The 16,225-nt window shown below is 47.1% G+C and overlaps 8 protein-coding genes across 8 annotated transcripts; 2 read left to right on the forward strand and 6 right to left on the reverse strand.

The window, feature by feature from the left end:
* Nucleotides 1-349: 349 nt before the first annotated feature.
* EV420DRAFT_1648930 (uncharacterized protein) lies at nucleotides 350-2,331 on the reverse strand (the record flags this gene model as incomplete). The annotated part of the gene is made up of 12 exons (XM_060478229.1): nucleotides 350-501; nucleotides 552-626; nucleotides 677-722; nucleotides 777-965; nucleotides 1,015-1,095; nucleotides 1,150-1,267; nucleotides 1,320-1,459; nucleotides 1,513-1,593; nucleotides 1,648-1,678; nucleotides 1,733-1,868; nucleotides 1,918-2,072; nucleotides 2,132-2,331. The coding sequence occupies 12 exons, from the start codon at nucleotides 2,329-2,331 to the stop codon at nucleotides 350-352; spliced, it is 1,404 nt and encodes a 467-aa protein (XP_060325022.1).
* A 189-nt stretch (nucleotides 2,332-2,520) lies between these two features.
* On the forward strand, nucleotides 2,521-3,785 carry EV420DRAFT_1751871 (uncharacterized protein; the record flags this gene model as incomplete). Its single annotated transcript, XM_060480382.1, has 2 exons — nucleotides 2,521-3,272; nucleotides 3,420-3,785. Coding segments are annotated over 2 exons (1,118 nt in total), but the record flags the coding sequence as incomplete, so codon positions are not given.
* Nucleotides 3,786-4,166: 381 nt separating this feature from the next.
* On the reverse strand, nucleotides 4,167-6,742 carry EV420DRAFT_1008567 (PTR2-domain-containing protein). Its single transcript, XM_060465297.1, has 13 exons — nucleotides 6,460-6,742; nucleotides 6,375-6,409; nucleotides 6,301-6,324; nucleotides 5,927-6,248; nucleotides 5,738-5,874; nucleotides 5,617-5,682; nucleotides 5,227-5,566; nucleotides 5,037-5,173; nucleotides 4,886-4,985; nucleotides 4,812-4,834; nucleotides 4,682-4,755; nucleotides 4,472-4,623; nucleotides 4,167-4,416 (listed from the first exon to the last, which is right to left on the reverse strand). The coding sequence occupies exons 1-13, from the start codon at nucleotides 6,677-6,679 to the stop codon at nucleotides 4,259-4,261; spliced, it is 1,788 nt and encodes a 595-aa protein (XP_060325024.1). The 5' UTR covers nucleotides 6,680-6,742; the 3' UTR covers nucleotides 4,167-4,258.
* A 979-nt stretch (nucleotides 6,743-7,721) lies between these two features.
* Nucleotides 7,722-8,099, reverse strand: EV420DRAFT_1622784 (thioredoxin-like protein; the record flags this gene model as incomplete). Its single annotated transcript, XM_060475853.1, has 3 exons — nucleotides 7,722-7,807; nucleotides 7,856-7,962; nucleotides 8,014-8,099. 3 exons carry the CDS (start codon nucleotides 8,097-8,099, stop codon nucleotides 7,722-7,724), a joined length of 279 nt encoding a protein of 92 aa, XP_060325025.1.
* Nucleotides 8,100-8,156: 57 nt separating this feature from the next.
* EV420DRAFT_1008678 (RGS domain-containing protein) lies at nucleotides 8,157-9,785 on the forward strand. Its single transcript, XM_060465299.1, has 3 exons — nucleotides 8,157-8,324; nucleotides 8,371-9,247; nucleotides 9,300-9,785. The coding sequence occupies exons 1-3, from the start codon at nucleotides 8,209-8,211 to the stop codon at nucleotides 9,534-9,536; spliced, it is 1,230 nt and encodes a 409-aa protein (XP_060325026.1). The 5' UTR covers nucleotides 8,157-8,208; the 3' UTR covers nucleotides 9,537-9,785.
* On the reverse strand, nucleotides 9,651-11,632 carry EV420DRAFT_1008718 (glycoside hydrolase family 105 protein). The gene is made up of 8 exons (XM_060465300.1): nucleotides 11,220-11,632; nucleotides 11,141-11,170; nucleotides 11,053-11,076; nucleotides 10,875-10,996; nucleotides 10,744-10,827; nucleotides 10,183-10,694; nucleotides 10,089-10,121; nucleotides 9,651-10,036 (listed from the first exon to the last, which is right to left on the reverse strand). The coding sequence occupies exons 1-8, from the start codon at nucleotides 11,513-11,515 to the stop codon at nucleotides 9,950-9,952; spliced, it is 1,188 nt and encodes a 395-aa protein (XP_060325027.1). The 5' UTR covers nucleotides 11,516-11,632; the 3' UTR covers nucleotides 9,651-9,949.
* A 1,048-nt stretch (nucleotides 11,633-12,680) lies between these two features.
* Nucleotides 12,681-14,736, reverse strand: EV420DRAFT_1008665 (glycoside hydrolase family 105 protein). The gene is made up of 8 exons (XM_060465298.1): nucleotides 14,052-14,736; nucleotides 13,970-13,999; nucleotides 13,889-13,912; nucleotides 13,707-13,828; nucleotides 13,574-13,657; nucleotides 13,004-13,515; nucleotides 12,918-12,950; nucleotides 12,681-12,862 (listed from the first exon to the last, which is right to left on the reverse strand). The coding sequence occupies exons 1-8, from the start codon at nucleotides 14,345-14,347 to the stop codon at nucleotides 12,776-12,778; spliced, it is 1,188 nt and encodes a 395-aa protein (XP_060325028.1). The 5' UTR covers nucleotides 14,348-14,736; the 3' UTR covers nucleotides 12,681-12,775.
* A 34-nt stretch (nucleotides 14,737-14,770) lies between these two features.
* EV420DRAFT_1574924 (glycoside hydrolase family 12 protein) lies at nucleotides 14,771-16,188 on the reverse strand. The gene is made up of 6 exons (XM_060474440.1): nucleotides 15,741-16,188; nucleotides 15,463-15,690; nucleotides 15,192-15,405; nucleotides 15,033-15,138; nucleotides 14,890-14,984; nucleotides 14,771-14,837 (listed from the first exon to the last, which is right to left on the reverse strand). Exons 1-6 carry the CDS (start codon nucleotides 15,841-15,843, stop codon nucleotides 14,810-14,812), a joined length of 774 nt encoding a protein of 257 aa, XP_060325029.1. The 5' UTR covers nucleotides 15,844-16,188; the 3' UTR covers nucleotides 14,771-14,809.
* Nucleotides 16,189-16,225: the final 37 nt, after the last annotated feature.

The raw sequence follows: 16,225 nt of genomic DNA on the forward strand, positions 1-16,225 counted from the left end.
GAGAAGGCTACCATTGCAGCCTTGGATGCCCAATAAGTAATTGGAATTCATCCAGATTTCAACATCAACGATGTGCCTGAGCACGGAGACACCGTCAGTGTGGGAAGGCAAGAGGTAAATATATAGTGTACTGGGTGCTGCTTGAGCTTGAGCGGGCAGCTCAAACGCCAAAATCTCTTGTGCAATTACAGATTCCAATGGCAGACACAGACAATTGGTAAGTTCGAAAACGGGTCTTCTCGTGACGAGAGAATCTGAAAGACTATCAGATCCGGTATGTTGAGAGGAGTGCATCCCGTTAAGACCAGTCTGTGTACAGGGTGACGAATAATGATAATGGTATTTACCGTTACTTGCTCCGACCGATGATGAACTTCGCTTCGTCTACAAGGACTTCGACGTCCTTGACTAGCCCGGCACCCATGTTTGCTTTGTCAAGTTTTCTCTTCAGTAATTTGATTGTACTGGCTTCGATCTTCTGACTATCCGCTCTATGTCGCGCTGGGGGACAGTATAAGAGAGATGCTACTTGGAAAAGAACAGCTACCTACAAAGCGATCCCTTGTGATTCTCCATCGATAAGGGAAGACTTGGGGCGAGTGCCGATATACGTCTCCGTTTGTCAACTAGGATAAACGATTAGCGATACAAGCAGCAGGTCAGTGTCATATCATACTTGATAGTATTAGACGCTCTAAATCTTGTACAAGTTTCGGCACACACTGAATTAGACTGTAAAGATAGAAGTCAAACAAGCACGCAAATGGGGCTCTCACCACCGCCTGACTCGCTTTTAATGTCTGCTTTGCACTTTGCACAAATGATACGTCCTTATGTGTGACAGAATCACTCGGCACTTGTTCTACCAATAGTCGTCGTTGGTCATCTAAATATCCTCTTGGATAAGCTTTATCGCCTAAAGACTCCGCTAAGACTTGTATTGTAGATAATTGAAAAGCGGTCACCTGGAGGGAAAGGTAAGCCAACGATCCAGTATTGGAGGACAATACGCACGTATTGTATATGAGGATTGATAGCGAAAAGCAAAGAAGCTGAATGATCGCACAGTCCCTGTAGCATGGCTTCATAGTTTCGCTATTGATTGAAATTGAATAGACGTTCCGTCAGACCTATGGTGCTTTTGCTTACAACGCAGAACTCTGTTCGGTCTAACTCAGCGTCGCTGACCATGTCAGCATTCCGCAATGCAGAGTGATATTTGGCTTTCTCATGCGCACAGGTCCGTGCCCATCGCACGATGTTAGCGCTAATGAAAACCGATCAGCATTGCTTGTGATGAACACAGAAAGGAAACGTACACAGTAGCCTCTATCTGCGCATCTCGAGAAGAAAGATGCTTTTGCATCACGGTCTTCAGTCGAGGTATATAATCTTGATTCCTCCAGGGCGTCTCCGACAGTGTAACGCGGGAGAGGGCAACATAATATGCTTCGGTGTTCTAGAAGAATGAGTTCGTGAAGCTACATAGATCAGCCTAACATGCATGCGCACCGTTAATGCATCTCTAGAGTGAGTCATTCGACGTCTTAGTATTTCCTTTCTGTCTATTTCTGGCGGCACAGAAACAGACAACTAGGAAAACATCAGAACGACTGGAAACTGACAAATGAACAGGCATGAACAGACCTGAGACGACTGACGTTGGTCAAGTGCTTCTCTACCACAAATTCAGGATAAGGAATAATCGATACTATTAATCGGTAGAACTTACTTCAGTCTTCTTAAGAGAGTTGTTATCTCTTCGATCCTTTTCATCCTCGTCAACTCCTTCTTCTCCAAGAGAGTAAGTAAAAATGCGGTATTTCGAGTGTCTTTAAGCTGATTTCTCAAGTTACTGATTTTAAGCTCTAAAAAATAGTCAGGATAAGTATCATCTGGATACTGAGGAATGCTCACGGGTTTCTTCCGATGCCACCAATAGCTCATCCAGCTCCTTCTGGCATAAAGCATAACTTTTCTTGGCTCCAGTGAGTCTAAAGCGCGATCTATCTTCTGAACGAAACGCCTTAATTCTGTGGGGTTTCGCGGCATCGTTTCCCACTACCTTCATTCTAGACGGTCGACATCAGTCACACGTCCCATAGACTAAGTAAATCAGGTGTACACGAACCCATGAATGTCACCACGAGCTTTCATTACATCCATCTTCCCCAGCACGCTTTCACTGAGAAAGACCAAGATATCGGCCAGTGGACCACGATATAATCGTGTAAATTGCTCAAGAGTTACTGTGGGAGGGAGACCTAGCGCTAGGAGTGGTTGATACACCTCTTCAGGCAGAATTTTCGAGACATCAAGTCGCGAATTCATCGATGGCAGAGTAGGAGGAACTTGGGTAAACAAGAGAGGGCCAAGGTAGTTGGAAGCAGAATCAGGGAGACCGGATCGTGGACCGTCGCCAATTCTACGCGGTGTGGCACGTGATATCGTTGCCTTTTAAGGCCCGCGCGCAACTGTCCTTTTGCTCAGTTATTCACCTTGGTGCACTTCCAAGTTCCGCCATGGTTTCACCCTCTACTAGTGCTTCTTCTGCGTTCAGCTGCTGTGACAATATGCATCGTCTGGAGGAGAAAATCTCGATAGAGGCACTCAAAAAGTTGGCCTGCAAGCACGCACAGTCCCCTTCCGCTCACGTCCAAACACCGGCAATGCAAGGCTCCTTTAACCTCGTCTACGTTATCACTTTTCCTGATGGTAGGAAATGGGTAGCCAGAATTCCAGAGCCGTCTTTCACTGACTCCCAAAAAATCGAGAGCATGATAGGGACCATGCGGTTGATCTCGGACATGACCTCCCTTCCTCTACCTATCGTCCACGCCTATGATAGCTCCCCAAACAATAGCCTTGGTTATGCCTATATGTTTACCAGCTTCATAGAGGGCATCTGCCTGATAGATATATGGACCAAACCGGGCGCTCTCACTGATGCCAACCGTCGCCATTTTTTCCAGCAGATAGCTAACTCAATGGCCCAGCTTCACGTGCTCGAATTCTCTGGCTCTGACCTCTCGTATACGATCGGACCTTTGCGCAAAATCGAAGAAGGCAAGGTTGTTCATGAAATCGGACCCTTCCCCACTGCCCTTTCTTACATTAATGAACTCGCCTCATCTCTTGCCGATAAACATAGTGAACCTCCATCTGAGTACGCGCACTATTCTGTTCTTCGTCTACTCTCCCTCTTTCTCCCCAATAAACGTTTTGACGGACCTCCATTCGTCCTATCGCCGCCTGACTTCGACTCGCAGAATGTAATGGTGGACCCACAGACCTTCACCGTTACTGGATTCCTCGATTGAGATGATATGTCTGTCGGTCCTCGAGAATGCGGATATGCACGTTATCCGTCTTGGATCACTAGGGACTGGGACCCGATTATATATGATTGGCCTCCGCAGTCACAAACACACGAAAAAGATTCCAACCAGCCTATACCGAAAAGCGATGAACCTGTAGAGAATTCTTCTTCTTGTGAAGAGCCTCCTGAGGTGCTTCAGAGCCACAGGAACCTCTATCTCGCTATTTACTCTGACATAGATCCTATTGGTGCAGAGGTCACCCGTAATTCCTATGTTTTCGAAGCCGTTGTTATCGCACTCACGCATCCAGAGCTATCAGCTGAAATTTTGTTGAAATTTATCGGCCATGTTTTCAAGAAGAGGTGGGTGGGCATGGGAGACTTATTGCTTGGAATTGAAGCGGGAGACTGGCTTACCAGTATGCGTAGAGATCTTGGAGTTCATTCATCGTCAAATGAATCATAGTAATTGAACAAGTATTTAGATGTAGATACCCAATGGATATTTGAGAGACGACCCCTAATCAGTCGTATAGTTTTGAATCTTCACTAATGAGACACAAATCCTTTGTCCAATCGATCAAAGTTGTGCAGGAGGCGGTTATAAGCCCCAGGGTGTTGGCGCACCAGTGATATTTTAGGTCGCGAATTCACCGATTTGTTGCATGCGAGAGTTCAATGCGTCTATGTTCCACAGGACACAGATCTCGGTAATCGACACAACTGCCTCGATTGAAAGTTACCTTCTTTCTTAAAGCCATTCACGCCCTGTGGAAGCGACAACATTCTGAGTTTGAATGCCATCCCTGCCGGAGCGTAATCTTAAGACTGGGATATAAAATACATCAGGGCTCCGTGAACATAGAAAAACGTAGCTACGTCTCATCGTAAGAACGTCGCGTGCATCCAAGCCGAACCAGTGTAGTTTACAGAAAATGACTACAACTTCTCGCCCATATGGCCCTCGGACAGATTATTCAGCTCATCCTCCTTAGCATCCAAAGAACGCACAGACAACCAAACAAAGATCCCCGAGACCGCGGCAATGACTCCTACAGTGCCATAGTTCCACACCAATAGAGGATCTTCAGCCAAAGCTATAAGAAGACCGTGTCAATCCTAATGTAAAAGGTCCAACGATTTGATACTCACGCGTAAACGCTTGGCCTAGAGCTGATGCCAGTGCAGACGTGAACAGGAATACAGACATGACCAGGGAGCGCATATTCTTGGGAGCTTTGGTGAAAGAATATTCGAGGCCTGTGATAGATGCAAATATTTCACTAATCCCGATAAGAACATATCTGGAACAAGACGTTATGCCTCCACACCAGCAGATTTTTCAAGGAGAAAAGGACTCACGATCCACTTTGAATCCAGACATTTAGGGTCGAAGTTTCGTCACAAGTAGCAGCGTAGTAGCCACAAGGGTTGGTCTGCAGGACCGTTACTGTTAACACATTTTACTACTTGCAAAGCTGTACTAGCACACTTGGTAGATATAGTGCTGAACGACTATGACGGCTATTAGTGAAAGTGTACGAGAATCTAGGCGCGCACTCTTACCAGCAGCCCAGACCATTGCTGAGGAGGCGAAGAAGAAACCTAGCGTCACCCTCTTGAGAGCGGTAAAACGAATACCGAGGTAAGCGAGAGTGGGATATATCTATATCTCGTCAACAACAAGAACATGAATACCTGACCACGTTCCACTTACGACGAAATCAAAAATAGGGATGAAAATGATCAACGACAAAGGATTGAGGTTTGATAAAACATCGTTAGGAACACCATGTCGTGTCATAACGGCCGCCTGAGAGGTCAAGTTGTTATCGAGCTGATTATAACAGAGCCCTAAGATGTTGTCAGCCTTCATAAACTACAAAAGCAAGCAATAGGACCCCTACAATACAGTGGGTACCATAAGAACACCGCGCAGGCCTTAAAGCCACGAGAGACTTCATCGACCCATTGATCGTCAAATATCATCCATTTTGGAAGTGTCCCTTTTTGGTTGCTGGGCTTTGCACCGTCCCAAAAGTCTGGCGCGTTCAGGTTCTTCCACATCGTTACAGGATTCAGACTAAACTTGCCCCTCAGAGCTAATCTAAGAATGCGGAGAGAAGTCGCCAGGACGGAACCAGTAGGAGGTGATCGTGTGTATCGGTTCCGTCCGTACCAGAGAACGATTGGGCAGAGTAAAAATACAATTGTGGGTAGCGTGAAGGCTAGATAGAAGCCAACATACTGCGCTCTTGTTAGTAACTCAGAACCGCTACGCTGGGGAAAGAGCATACCAGCTCTGTGTATGACATGCAAATTTGTCCAACCAATGCGCCGATGTTGATGAACATGTAAAAATACTTGATAGTGTTCTCAGAAAACCGTCTAGATGAATGGCATTGAATGATGACGTACCAAGTACACTCGAGATACTGTAAAAGAAGGATCGACAATAACCCTTTCGCCTTTGTTGGTAGTGATAACAAAAAGCTTCGTCCTCTTGTATTGCTCCGCAATCAAAGGAGATATGTTCGCCTTGAACAAGCCAGTCCCTATAGCAACGTTGTTAACATGGAGTTTGCACAAGACAGAAAACAGTCCTACCTAAGCCCATAATAATCATCCCGATAATGAAGGCAGCCATGGCACCACTACTATGTTCGATGACGCCAGGCACAGATGAAATGATTAGGATTACATGACCAAAGAGAGCGACCGCTACAGCGACACAGATTGTCTTGTACCGGCCCCAGTAGGAGTCTGCGATGTATGCGCCGAGTAGCGGGGTGACATAGCACCAAAATCGGTAAAATGTCGTGAGGCTGAAGGCCACTCTCTGTTCGCGTCCCAATGCGCCCGAAACACCACCAGCGCCTGCCGCTCCCGTATGGGATCCCTCTGGCAGAGGTTGCTGAATAAAATTGGTCTGCCTGGAGGTTAGCGGCGCAGACAAGACGATTCAGATCTAGAAGGCTTACGAAAACGACAGTAGATCCGTAGAACTGGAGCTGGGTCAGCGGTGACAAAGAAGCTTGGATAGATAAGCTATTACCGAGAATCGTTCCGCTATCTCTACGATGGCAATTACTGAAACCATCGTCAGTCTAGAGGTTCCTGGAGATAGCTGGGTGACTTACGGTAGGCACTCCAAGGAATAGTATCAGACACTCGTCGAAGGGTGTTGATTTCCTCCTCCGTTGGGAATTCCAAATCGTCATGAATACCATCCAGCTCGTTTTCCGAGAAGACACCCTTTTCGGTCGACGAGACTTCATCTGCATGAACCTTGTCATAATCAATCTTTGCAGACTCTGCGCCAACGACGGCAATGGATGTATCTGGTTCCGATCTGGTCATGGTGTCGACGACTAGAGGGTGAGGTCAGAGGTGCTGCCAACTCGGGGGAGGAGAAGCCGTTCTGGAGTCTGATGTGACATTGCGCCTTTTATTGTATCGAAGAGATAACTTCCTCAGGCTCAAAGCAACTCGGCGATGAAGCATGTGGAGGGCTTTGATAGGCACAAGCCTGATTGCCCCATTGATTTACAAGGAGAAAAGATACGAGAATGAATTGCAAGATCAATTCTTCGTAGCATTTAGGCACCAAAATGCGGAGTTGCTTCTCCAGTAAGTCGATGATAGGAATTATTCAAGAGGGAGGTTTTTCAGGACCAGGAGCTTTGGCTTTCAGTTATCAGATTGAACATGAGACCCCGCCACCTATTCAGTTATCATAGACTCGGCAAGAAGGCCGCCAAGCCCTTATCTGCAAGCACTCCAGGCTAGCTAGCATGAGCGGGAACAAGTCAGTCAAGTACCTCCTTATCAGGGATAACGACTTAAACATCATAGAAAAGTCGGGACGAGGCCGAATCGCGGGTGTGTCGGTGCATAGAGGTATGCTTCACTTGGATTTCATCTTTGTATACACGGCGCCTCTGGGATTAATGGCGAAGATGCTAACGCTGTTTGAAGATGTTTCAGTTACGGGTCATTCAATTTGAAAGCTCCGGCCATATCTCTCGCCTTTCCTTTGTCCATGTGGTAGGAGAGCGCAGAGTGCATCTTCTCGGTCTTTGTGTCTTTGCGGTTCTTGGCACGTTGACTCGTGATAAGCAAAATGTAATGATATACGTCGCAAGACAGCGTGGAAAGCTTGGAGACATAAGACCCGGGCCTGATCAAAAGTGATGTGAATAACCGCGCGAGAGTACAGCGGAGGAATGGAGGCGGTCAGTCCCGTCAACTTGAAGATGCCGTAATTTGTCGCAAGAATATCGAAAAATCATATGAACATGTCTCTTTGACGGCTTGCAACAACCCAAGACCTAGCTGGACTTGTGTTCATAGAGTTACGGCAAGTGAAAACATTTCAACGCGTAAAGCAACAACAAATCCGTTATGAGCTCAACAGCTGAGCAACTTTCGATTCTACGTCTGCCGCCGAAAGATTATCAAGGTCGGCATGCACCTCCCGGCCCCGTTCTACGTGGTCGTCAGCGCCTGCGGCACACATACATTATGCGGACTCACCAAATCTCGCGAACACCCTAGCAGGAGTGCCGCTAGCCTCTCGAATCAACACCGGAAGATCAGGATTGTGCTGCTTTATTAAAGGATATTTGGAGGTTATGAACTGCCTGTGAAAAGAGTGAAGGCCGCATCATTGAAGAGCCTAAAGTAGTACATACCTCGTCCCTGCAGATGCAGGTCCCGTCTGGCAGCATAAGATTCGTATTTCCCGCAAGGCGGGGGTGAACGCCTTGCTGAAGGACATGATGGTACGGAGTTGGTAGGGTTACGTCAGCAGCCGTTACCAGCGTTACTGCCGTGACTTACGTTCGTTGAACCTGACCACATCATTTGCACGCTGAATTTCCTCGCAGATGGACGAGCAGCGACAGCAGGATGACTGGGCAGCCAGTCGCAAGAACAGGCTGCCGTCATTTACAGAGGTCCTGTCCAGGAGAACGCGGCCTCCAGTCGATCTGTTCATGTTCTAGTGTGTAATTCTTTTTTTCACCATTGCCGTAACTAATTTATTGCAGTCTTTTTCTCCAGCGCGAGGGCTCGGAAGATATTCTAGATTTCTGGCTCGATGTTCAGCAGCACGAAAACCTGTGCCGAGCATACTTCAAGGACGTTCGCAAGTCAGGTCGAACGATCAAGGAAGACTGGCCACAGTATTGGGATTATGCACGGAGACGTGGGTCCATTTACGGGACGGTTGTTGGGTTGAATCCAGATGGCGTAGGGACGAAGCGCAGCACGGCGAGCACTGGTGACATGATAACAGATCAGGACAAGCAGGAATTGGCCAACCTCGATGAGAAGTCCGGTGCTCGTTCAGCGTCACCTCGTCCCACGCCTGTGCTCTCCGACCAGACTCGTATAAATTCCACCTCTCCCAATGATTTCGCCCGCTCGACGACCCCGTTTTCTCTTTCAGGTCGAACGCCTACCCTGTTCAACATGAAACGCGCTTCGCGTGCGCCTACCATCATCCCTCGTTCTGCTGCCATCACTCGCCTCGACCTCATCGCTTCCGCAGAGCGAATATACTTTCGTTACCTCTCGCCTGCAGCAAATACAGTGAATGCTGCCGAGAACCATGAAATCTACTTGCCACCTTCCCTCCGAATCCATTCTTTCCCTTTGAGTTCAACTCAAGGGCCTCAGTCTCAAGCAGAGCACAATCTCATGGCACAGATCCCCGACATGTTCCATTCCCAGAAAGAGTACTGTTTTCGTGCGATGGAGCAGGATGCCTTCCCTCGATTCCTGCGATCAAAGGCGTTTGGGAATCTAACGCCTGTTTCATCGTTGGTCCGATTAATTCTTGGCCTCATAATTCTATGGATCGGTCTCGCGGTGGCGTTTTCCCTGATATTCTTGGACGTGAAGCCAAAGTCGAAGCGCTTTTTCGTAAGTCAATACCCAATTCTGATCTATCTGATCGCTGACATTCCTGTCCTAGCTATTCATACCATTCACGTTCGCCGTCCTTTTCCTCGTTTCCCATCAGTATGAGCTGGATCCCATCCTCGTTTTCTTCGGACAATCTGAAACGACACCCTTCCGCACGCTGACAATACGGGAAGCGTACGTCAAGAAGCTGCTGCTAGGCCGTGCAATATGGGTCACCATACTCGTTGCCGCATTTGTTACAGCGTTGACGTTGTTGTTTTGGGCAGTCCCTGGACACCGGCTATAGCGATGGTGATGGCGTACATACCCCTGCGATGAATCTAATGACTTCTTGACGCTCCTAATATTCTCCGATTTTGCCTGTTTTTATGTTGTTTCAGTTTTCAGTTTGCAGTTCGCGTTCAAATACCAGGATACCCTACCCAAGTACCTATATTCCACTGGCCTCACACTCCTTGCATCATCACTCGTACTTTTCTTATCGTTAATTTCTTTACTCTATTTATACTCCTATTTTTTTGGCCCTGAGCTTGTTTCGAGGGGTGTGGAGGTGGATATTGGGAATGATGTACATTTCATGTAACTAGAGTCTGGATTACGTTCCCTGTCGCTAGGACAGGTTTGGGCTGTTACAAAGTCGAACCTTTTGAGTGTAAGAATGCGAGTACCTTTTTCTTTCCACGCAGTAAGTAGACTGAATTACAGTTTTTCGTACTCGAGACTAGCTAATAGGAATGCAGCTAGACCTTTGAGATCATTGGTATCCACATCGACGCTAATATAATACTGGAGACCGAAATAGTCAGCTGGTTCAGGAAGAGACGAGAGATTCGCTTACTTCAAACGTTCCATTTCCGCTCAAACTTCCAACCTAAAGTGCGATATGTAAATATCAGGTTGAGTAGACACGACTTCACAGATGAAAGGCCCACCTCGACCGTATTCAGCCAATCCATTGTCCCGTCCCCATTGTCAACAACCCAGTTATCAATCATGTACTGGTATGCCTTCGTAGCCGCCCTCACAATACTTCCATCATTATCCAACACATACCCAAGCCTCACCGCTTTCAGCATTGCATAGACAAACATAGCCGACCCACTGCTCTCAAAGTAATTACCGGTCCTGCCGGGCTGGGTCATGACCAACCACCACACACCGGACTCCGAATCAGCAGCATCACGTACTCGGGGAACGAGTGTATTCAAGTGGTCCAGAAACGTGGAGTTATCGTTGGGATAAATCTCGAGGATGTCGACGAGTGCCATCATATACCACCCCATTGCCCGATCCCAAATTTCGGGTGAATGTCCTCGATCCTCGGAGGCCCACGAGGCCGTGTGAGAGTAGTCATATCCATGGTATAAAAGGCCGGTGTAGTTCGCAGCTCCTTCCTCTTGCAAGGTGTTTTGGAACATCAAGTCGAACTGTTTGACGATATCATCTAACAATGAATCGTCAGCTCTCGTAAATGGGACAGTTAATGGTCGCACCATAGGCTGTGGTGTTGGTCGGTTGGAATGTGTTCGTATATACAGTGTAGAATATTTCTCCCATATAAATCCCATCAAGCCAACCTGTAATCTCTGAGATCTTTGTTTTTAAAATTTGCTAGTGAGTATACCTTGATTGTAATACCTTAGTTTGTGCCAAAATTGGCCTTCAGCGGTTCGAGGTTGCCCCATGAGCTGCTGGTGAAAGGTATCCATGGCAGTCTTCCATTTTGACTGGCCTGTTTGTTCGTATCTATGCAAACGCAGGTTAGCAGTGGGATGAATACACGCAACTGGAATTGACGCAACAGATATGCAAATGTCGGTCCCGTTCTGAGATGGTAAAGCAGTGAGGTTACAGGTATCGAAGCCAGTGGGGTCAACGGATGTTACCGACCTTACAGGATCCTGAGAGTAATCAGTGAGGCTAAAGCCAAACGTGAGTATATGCATACTATTGAAAATCAAACACTTACGAATAGTCGCCGTCAATATTACCTTCACTGTCGACGATTTGGCTAGCCCCTTCGACGATATAATCGAAATACGACTCGTTCCCGGTCGTTTCATAAAGCAGACGTAGTCCCCACTGTAGCTCTCCATGTTCATATGAAACTTTAGTTTCTCCATCCGAGTCAAGTCCATTTCCTTGTCCTCGCGCTAGGGCAGAATCAGCAGCCCAGACAGCATAAGACTCTGGGCGAGCGTAAACCGATGCTCGCGCCAGGAAAAATGTCACAGCGACTACGAAGGGAAACGAGGAGAGATGCATAATTGGGTATGGGGCGGATTTGTCCAGAAGCAGAGAGCCTGAGGTATATATACATGTTCAAGAGGAAAATACCAAGAAGAATCAAGTCTATAAAGTACTAATCCTCGGATTATTGACGGCCGCTCTACTGTCAGAGAAATGACACGATGATCTCGTACATCCCGGACCAGGGTAAAGCGGCTTGCCAGGCTAGGACCGGGACTGTCGGTCGAACATTATTATTCCAAGTCGCTACGTAGCCAGAAGGATTGCAGGTGATGACAAATATTTCTGGCACATATAAAGATACATTAAGGATGTTATTAATGATTATATGCCAATTTTCAAGTTGTTTATATAAATTCCATAGTTACCCTATAATGCATTGTACCTAGTTACTGGTGTAACTTTTCCGACGTTCATTCGCCTCATGACAAACGGGCTGAGAATTAGGGGACGAGCCAAGAAGTATGTATGGACCAAGAGGATGCCAAGACTCAGCTGAGAAAGCGCAAGACGGCAACAGGAATGCGCGGTGGTTTCATGTGAATTTATCGCTAGATTACTGGAATTTTGTGGAAAGGGGGGAAAGGTTGAGAGGATGGCAAACAGGCAGTATTATGCCAATGGTGTTAATCAAGAAAGAATTAGCAGGAAAAGTGTAGAGGACTTGGTCTACACCTGTATGCATCTGCAAAGTTTACAGAGCTAAGCCAAGGGCGATACTTTGGGTTCGAAAGTCGATTCTATCCGCCGTGAACCTCGTCCCCGTTTTACGACACGGATATTCTTTTAGCTAATACACCGGAGGAATAATGATATTAGAGTGCTCGGCCACAATGATTGATACACGGACGGTAAATGTCAACGGTCGTTGTAACCTTGCTTCAGCATTGGAATATATGACTCCGCCGGCCATTTACCTACGATTGCATGAGGAATTCGGTTCCTCGACAGGAAGTTTCCAACCTTCCAGGAAGCAGCGGGAATACAGCATATTTACTTGTATTCAAAAGGTGCCAGTTGGAGCTGAAACTGAAGTAAAAAATAAGAAGCGGAGGAGAAAAAGAACTCAAACAGGACAATTTTGATCCGATCTATCTGTTTGAGAATTTAACCAGAATTCCAGTCTAGATTCGAGAACTTCCATGGAGGGGAGCACTGAGGCGTCCTCCAAGTTTCACGTCCGTAAGTGGTTTGAACTTGTGATCGAATTGCACTTTCAATCGATCGATAGTAAGAATGCGAATGCTTGTTTCTTGCTACAGTAAGTAGACCGGTTTATAATTTTTCGTACTCAAGGCTAGCTAATAGGAATGCAGCCAGACCTTTGAGATCATTGGTATCCACAGCGACGCTGATATAATACTGGAGACAGGGATGGTTATCAACTCAAGCCGAGACGTGAGGGGATTAAACTTACTTCAAACGTCCCGTTTCCATCCAAGCTTCCGACCTAAAGCGCGACATGTAAGTATCAAACCGTACATTGACAGAGGAAGCGCTTGCCTTCACTGTATTCAACCAATTCATTGTTCCGTCTCCGTTATCGACGACCCAGTTGTCAATCATATACTGGTACGCCTTTGTAGCCGCCTTCACGATACTTCTATCATTATCCGACACATACCCAAGCCTCACCGCTTTCAGCATTGCATAGACAAACATAGCCGACCCACTGCTCTCAAAGTAATTACCGGTCCTGCCGGGCTGGGTCATGACCAACCACCACACACCGGACTCCGAATCAGCAGCATCACGTACTCGTGGGACGAGTGTATTCAAGTGGTCCAGGAAGACGGATTTATCTTTAGGGTAAATTTCGAGGATGTCGACGAGTGCCATCATATACCACCCCATTGCCCGATCCCAGACTTCGGGTGAATGTCCTCGATCCTCGGAGGCCCAGGAAGCGGTGTGAGAGTAGTCATATCCATGGTATAAAAGGCCGGTGTAGTTCGCAGCTCCTTCCTCTTGCAAAGTGTTTTGGAACATCAGATCGAACTGTTTTGCGATGTCGGCTGTCAATGAATCGTTAGCTCTCGAGCCTCCACTGAATTGGACAACTAATGGTCGCACCATAGGCTGTGGTGTTGGTCGGTTGGAATGCGTTCGTATATACAGTATAGAATATTTCTCCCATATAAATTCCATCAAGCCAACCTGTAATCTCTTTTAGATCTTTATTTTCGGAGTTTGCTAGCAAATATACCTTGATTAAAATATCTTAGTTTGTGCCAAAATTGGCCTTCAGCAGTTCGAGGTTGCCCCATGAGCTGTTGGTGGAAGGTATCCATGGCAGTCTTCCATTTTGACTGGCCTGTTTTTTCGTACCTACGCGAAGGCCAGTGAATTAGCGGTAGGATAGAAACATGCAACCGAACTTAACGCAACAGATACGCAAATGTCGGTCCCGTTCTGAAGTGGTAGTCAGGTTATGGACATAGGAGCTAGTTGTCAATGAGTGTCGCCGACCTTATGGGATCTTGAGAGTAATCGGAAAAGCTAAAATGCAGTGTGAGCGTTTGCATCCTATTGAACAAGCCCAGGCACTTACGAATAGTCGCCTTCAATATCACCTTTACTATCGACAATCTGGCTAGCTCCTTGAACGATATAATCGAAGTACGACTTGTTCCCGGTCGTTTCATAAAGCAGACGTAGTCCCCACTGTAACTCTCCGTGTTCATATGAAACCGTAGGGTCTCCGTCCGAATCAAGACCATCTCCTTGTCCGCGCGCTATAGCAGAATCAGCGGCCCAGACAGCATAAGACCGTGGACGAGCATAAACCGATGCTCTCGCCAGGAAAATCGTCGCAGTGACCACAGACGGAAGCGAGGAGAAACGCATGGTTGTGTGTCAGTGGTCTTTCCCAGAAGCAAAGAGCCTGAGGAATATATACACGTTCAAAAAGAAGAATCAAGGTCTATAAACAGTCAGAAGCCTGTCGGTACCAAACCTCGGACTATTGACGAGGCCCGTTCATCGCTTTCAGCGGCCCGCGAGATGGGATACCCGCGAAGTATAGGCCATGTGCAGCAGTATGGTTCCCGTGAGATTGAAAATCTGGACAGGTTTCTTAGTGAATACGTCGGAAGAACGTCATCAAAGAGCAAGCACTGAGCGATGGATGGTGCCAAGTTAGTAAATGTCAGCGGTCCTTGTATGGCTTACTTTCGGCCCGGTGCCATGCTGTCCATATGTTGCAGGCCATGAGGCTACGATAATGGTGTCAGATGAGGAACTCAAACTCTCCGCAAGAAGTTTCCAAGAAGCCTGAGTAAAAGGAATATATTCAATGTTATTGGTTATTCAACTGATCACAAGACTGAAAGTTGAACTAGGTGACCAGAATATGAGTTAAAAGCCAGGAGGAAAGGCACAAGTCTCACGATTTAAGGGTGGCCGACCCTTGTGTGGCTTCGGTGCCGCCCTGAGCCGTGATGAGGTACTGAGAAGAGCTCAGCCCTTGCTTAGAGGTGAGGTACTATGAAAATGTGAGCATAAAGTCAACTTCAAAATTGAAGAAACTGACATCAAAGAAGTCCATCAAGTCACCGCTGAAGCTCTTGACGGCGCTCTTGTCCGAAGTCAAGAAAGAGTAGACGTAGTTGGAACCATTGTTGCCATAATACAAATCCCTGAACACGAAGATGTAAGAACACAGATCACGATGCCATAACGGACTACAAACCATTTATACCCGGCGATAGACAAGCTTTTGACGATGGCTATACCTGCGCCAGTAGCATCATAGTTGTACGAGATGGGTTTGGCATTAATGTTATCGAGCCAAATCATGATTTCATATTCATTCTTCCCACCAGCCGACGAGGAAGTGAACAGATCGTAAGCAACATTTGCCGTGACGGTTCCGCTAGTAGTTTGGCTCCACGCCCACGAACTCTAGTAAACCATCGACACATCAGCATATTATCAGCTTGTCAATGGGATCGTATTCTCCTTGATACTACTGATGGCGCTGAGCTTGACGTTAATACCTTTGTTGGCATTGATGTTCGTGTAGCTCTTCACACCGTCGCCGCCGCTCCAAGTCCAGCTGGTAGTCCACGCAATGTTGTTACCACTCGTAGAGGTAACAGCAGCACATGATTGACCAGACGTGGCACCATTCTTGCCCCACTGGTTGAGGTATAGAGTGTATGTGCCGGTGTTGACACTGTCATATTGGCCTACAGGATTGTAAGTAACATGCTATCTGGGGACAACGATTACTGCTCACCGCAATGGGTCAAGGTATCAAGACGCTTTTGCAGCTCAGACGGAGCAGCAGAAACGAGACTGACAAAGCAGAGCACGACAGAGATAATCGACAGAGAGATCATGGTCAACGGCGATGCAATACTCGACGAAACACCCCCGGTATATAAGCAAAAACAGGACCGAGCTTCAAGGCTAGGAAACTAGAGATCATCATCGACGGAGAAACTGAGATAGGTCTATTCCGGGCCAAAAGAGCTTGACTGAACCTCTACGCGACAAATTATTCCGACAGACTGTCATCGGAAAATTATCTCGAGTCCCCGTGTTGCACTTGGAAGCAGTAGAACATGCGTAGAGTGCGGCGGTACGCGTTCGGGGCGTCCATAGCGGTCACTATTGCCCGCTCATGGGACGAATGCAGTAAATTTGCGGGATTTGCATAGAGCGATCACGCTGGTAGGAAAAGTAGTTTGATCGGTTGCTGATCGGAAGGCCAAGGGAATG

The sequence above is a fragment of the Desarmillaria tabescens genome (assembly GCF_030435595.1).
Source record: "Desarmillaria tabescens strain CCBAS 213 chromosome Unknown EV420scaffold_55, whole genome shotgun sequence".
NCBI lineage: Eukaryota > Fungi > Basidiomycota > Agaricomycetes > Agaricales > Physalacriaceae > Desarmillaria > Desarmillaria tabescens.